Genomic DNA, 3,835 nt, shown 5'->3' with positions numbered 1-3,835 from the left:
AAAAAAAAAAAAAAAAAAAAAAAAGCTGGGGGTACCGTGACTAGACTAGGGCTGTGTAAAGACCCATCCATGGAGAAAAGGAAGGGCTGCCCATCAGGGCTGCACCTCACCCCTCCACCAAGTAGGACGACATTACTGGGGCAGACCTTCCGGAAGCACACTCTCTCCCTAAACCTGAGCCCAGTAGCAATTCACTTTTCCATTTTCCTGATGAGGAAACCGAGGCTCAGGGCAGCCCTGGGAACTGAGGGCCGGGAACATGGCCCTAGCAGTTCCCTGGCAGCACTCACACCGCCCCCCGCCACCCCCAGAGCAAGGTGCACCCACTGGCCTGCAGCCACCTGGTGGGAAGGATCCATGGCCTCCGCCTTGGGGGATTCTTGGCCACATGGGCGGCCCTGGGGAGAGATTCTTGGCTATGGGAGCAGGGCCCAGAAGGCCAGAGGCGCACTGTCCACAATCAGCTTGCCAGGGACAGAATGTGCTCAGGCCTTTTGGCCACTGTGGTTACATAATGGTGGTGACAAGTGGGGGAAGGGGGGCTTAGGGACAAGTAGATGATCCAATCTTCCTTCACCTCCACCAGGGATCTGGCCCCAAAGGACCGCAATGGCGCATCTGATCCCTTCGTCCGAGTGCGCTACAAGGGCCGGACACAGGAGACCTCGGTGAGGAGGCCAGAGGGCAGGGAAGGGGCAGGAGGCTCAGGGGACCTGCCAGCCGTGCCCCCATTGCTCACCTCACCATCTGCTCACCGTCGCCTGGGGGGACAGATTGGGGGCCACAGTCTTACAGAGGAGGCCCAGAGAAGGGGGCAACCTCTCTAGGGGACATAATAGGTCCCAGCCCCTCTGGGGCCAACTCCGCTCACTCCTGGCCATGCTTGGGGGTAAGGAGGGGATTGAGACAGCCCGAGTGGGGTTTATCTGAGAACACCCATGCTGCCTTCCCCACCCCCAGGAAACGTCCAGGGTTGGGGGGACCCAGTCCTGAGCAGGAAGGCACCAAGGTCTGGTTTCTTTGTGTAGTCGCTACTGTTTTTGTTTTGTGTTTGTGGGTTTTTTTTGAGGCCAAGTCCCGCCCTGTCACCCAGGCTGGATGGACAGTGGCTAGATCTCAGCTCACTGCAGGCTCCGCCTTCCCAGTTCAAGGGATTCTCTTGCCTTAGCCACTGGAGTAGCTGGGATTACAGGCACACGCTACCACACCAGGCTAATTTCTTGTATTTAGTAGAGGTGGGGTTTCACCATGTTGGCGAGGCTAGTCTCGAACTCCTGGCCTCAAGTGATCCTCCTACCTTGGCTTCCCAAAGTGCTGGGATTACAGGCATGAGCCACCATGTCCAGCCCTGTGTGTGTGTATTTTTAAAAATATTTTATTTCCATAGGTTATTGGGGAACAGGTGGTGTTTGGTTACATACGTTCTTTAGGGGTGATTTGTGAGATTTTGGTGCACCCATCACCGAGCAGTATACACTGCACCCAATTTGTAGTCTTTTATCCCTCACCTCCTTCCCACCCTTCCCCCCATCGAGTCACCAAAGTCCATTGTGTCATTCTTATTATGCCTTTGCGTCCTCATAGCTTAGCTCCCACATAGGAGTGAGAACATACGATGTTTGGTTTCCCTTTCCTGAGTTACTACACTTAGAATAATAGCCTCTAATCCAATCCAGGTTGCTGTGAATGCCATTAATTCATTCCTTTTTTATGGCTGAGTAGTATTCCATCTTATATATACATACCACAGTTTCTTTATCCACTTGTTGATTGATGGACATTTGGGCTGGTTTCACATTTTCACAATTGCGAAGTGTGCTGCTATAAACATGCATGTGCAAGTATCTTGGCCAGGTGCAGTGGCTCACGCCTGTAATCCCAGCACTTTGGGAGGCCAAGGCTGGCAGATTGCTTGAGGCCAGGAGTTCAAGACCAGCCTGGCCAACATGGTAAAACCCCGTCTCTACTAAAAATACAAAAATTAGCCGGGCGTGGTGGTGGGCCCCTGAAATCCCAGCTTCTTGGGAGGCTGAGGTAGGAGAATCGCTTGAACCCGGAAGGCGGAGATTGCAGTGAGCTGAGATCGCACCACTGCACTCCAGCCTGAGGGACAGAGTGAGACTCTGTCTCAAAAACAAAACAAAACAAACAAACAAACAAAAAACATGTGTGTGCAAGTATCTTTTTTGTGTAATGACTTCACCTGTGGGTAGATACCCAGTAGTGGGATTGCTGAATCAAATGGTAGTTCTACTTTTAGTTAGTTAAGGAATCCCACTGTTTTCCATAGCGGTTGTACTAGTTCACATTCCCACCAGCAGAGTAGTACTGTTTTGCTGTGTGGCCTTGGATACGTCTCTTCCCCACCCTGGGCCTCAATTCTCCCCATCTGATAAATGGGTGGGAGCTTGGACAGGACGTCTTAACCTCTGCTGTGGCAGAGCCTCCAAGGCAAGGAGGCTGTGGGGAACCCAGGGGAGGTGTCTGGGGCAGCTCTGCCTTTTGCCCATCCTGGGGAGTCCAGCGGCATCAGCCTAACCCCCACCCACCCTCTTCTGGCCAGATCGTGAAGAAGTCATGCTACCCACGCTGGAATGAGACGTTTGAGTTTGAGCTGGAGGAGGGGGCCACGGAGGTGCTGTGCGTGGAGACCTGGGACTGGGACCTTGTCAGCCGAAACGACTTCCTGGGCAAAGTAAGCACCACCCCCAACCACTTCCTCCAGGCTGCACCTGCTGTCCTCTAGCACCTGGCTCCATTGCAGCCATCCCACCCTCAGGGACCTCCCTCCAGCTTCCCCAAAGAGGGACACTCAGGAAGCCTGGGACTACCCCCCACTGTCTGCCAGAACCAGCAACTTCCCCCCACCGCCACTGGCACTAAGGGACCCTTGGAAGGGGCCCCTCCCCACTAAGAATAGTAGTTGGCAAGGAGGAGACCTAAGCCTCCCAGCTCCAGGAAGACTGCCGCTATGTCCCCAGGTGGTGATCGACATCCAGAGACTGCAGGTGGCCCAGCCGGAGGAGGGCTGGTTCCGGCTGCAGCCTGACCAGACGAAGAGCCGGCGGCATGATGAGTAAGTGCGTGGGGCTGCGCAGCCGGCCTCAAGGGGTGGGGTGGGGGCTGAGATTTGGGAATTGGCTACAGGCAGGCAGGGCAGGGGTCTGCTCGGGGTGAGAGGTCAGGAGACACAGCTCCAGGGCCCCCTCAGCCCCTGCCCACCAGGCCAGCATCCTTCTCATCCAGGCTGGGCTCCACCTCCCACCCCCTTTTTTTTTTCCCCCACAGTCCCCCACTCAGCTCAGCTCCTTTTTTTTTTTTTTTTTTTTTGAGATGGAGTCTTGCTCTGTTGCCCAGGCTGGAGTGCAGTGACATAATCTTGGCTCACTGCAACCTCCACCTCCCGGGTTCCAGTGATTCTCCTGACTCAGCCTCCCGATTAACTGAGATTATAGCTGTGCCAATATCCTGGCCAAGGGTGTCCCATCTTTTATCTGGCAACCCTATTCCTTGAGAATCTTTCAGAGGGAGTTGGAGCTATGGCTCAGGGACACTGACTCTGGAGACTTGAACCCTGCTCTGAGGTCTGTAGGGAAATTTTCAAAGGGGAATTGTCTGAGCACTTGTTTTAGAAACTTCCAGAAGGCAGAAAGCAGGAGACCTGTACAACCTGTGAGCTAAGAAGACAGAGTTGGCCAGGTGCGGTGGCTCATGCCTGTAATCCCAGCACTTTGGGAGGTCAAGGCAGGTGGATCACCTGAGGTCAGGAGTTTGAGACCAGCCTGGCCAACATGGTGAAACCCCATCTCTACTAAAAATACAAAAATTAGCTAGG

At 54.2% G+C, this 3,835-nt stretch overlaps 1 protein-coding gene across 1 annotated transcript in view; it reads left to right on the top strand.

The window, feature by feature from the left end:
• LOC105532906 (ras GTPase-activating protein 4-like) overlaps nt 1-3,835 on the top strand; it is a 32,515-nt gene that overhangs the window by 13,725 nt on the left and 14,955 nt on the right. Inside the window, exons 5-9 of the mRNA XM_011971242.1 lie at nt 126-183; nt 312-344; nt 558-668; nt 2,564-2,695; nt 2,982-3,076. Coding sequence (XP_011826632.1) covers nt 126-183; nt 312-344; nt 558-668; nt 2,564-2,695; nt 2,982-3,076 — 429 coding nt within the window. The remainder of the gene's footprint in view (nt 1-125; nt 184-311; nt 345-557; nt 669-2,563; nt 2,696-2,981; nt 3,077-3,835) is intronic.

The sequence above is a fragment of the Mandrillus leucophaeus genome, unplaced genomic scaffold, assembly GCF_000951045.1.
Source record: "Mandrillus leucophaeus isolate KB7577 unplaced genomic scaffold, Mleu.le_1.0 Scaffold993, whole genome shotgun sequence".
In the NCBI taxonomy this organism is placed as follows: domain Eukaryota; kingdom Metazoa; phylum Chordata; class Mammalia; order Primates; family Cercopithecidae; genus Mandrillus; species Mandrillus leucophaeus.
This window is presented reverse-complemented; position numbering and strand designations above follow the sequence as displayed.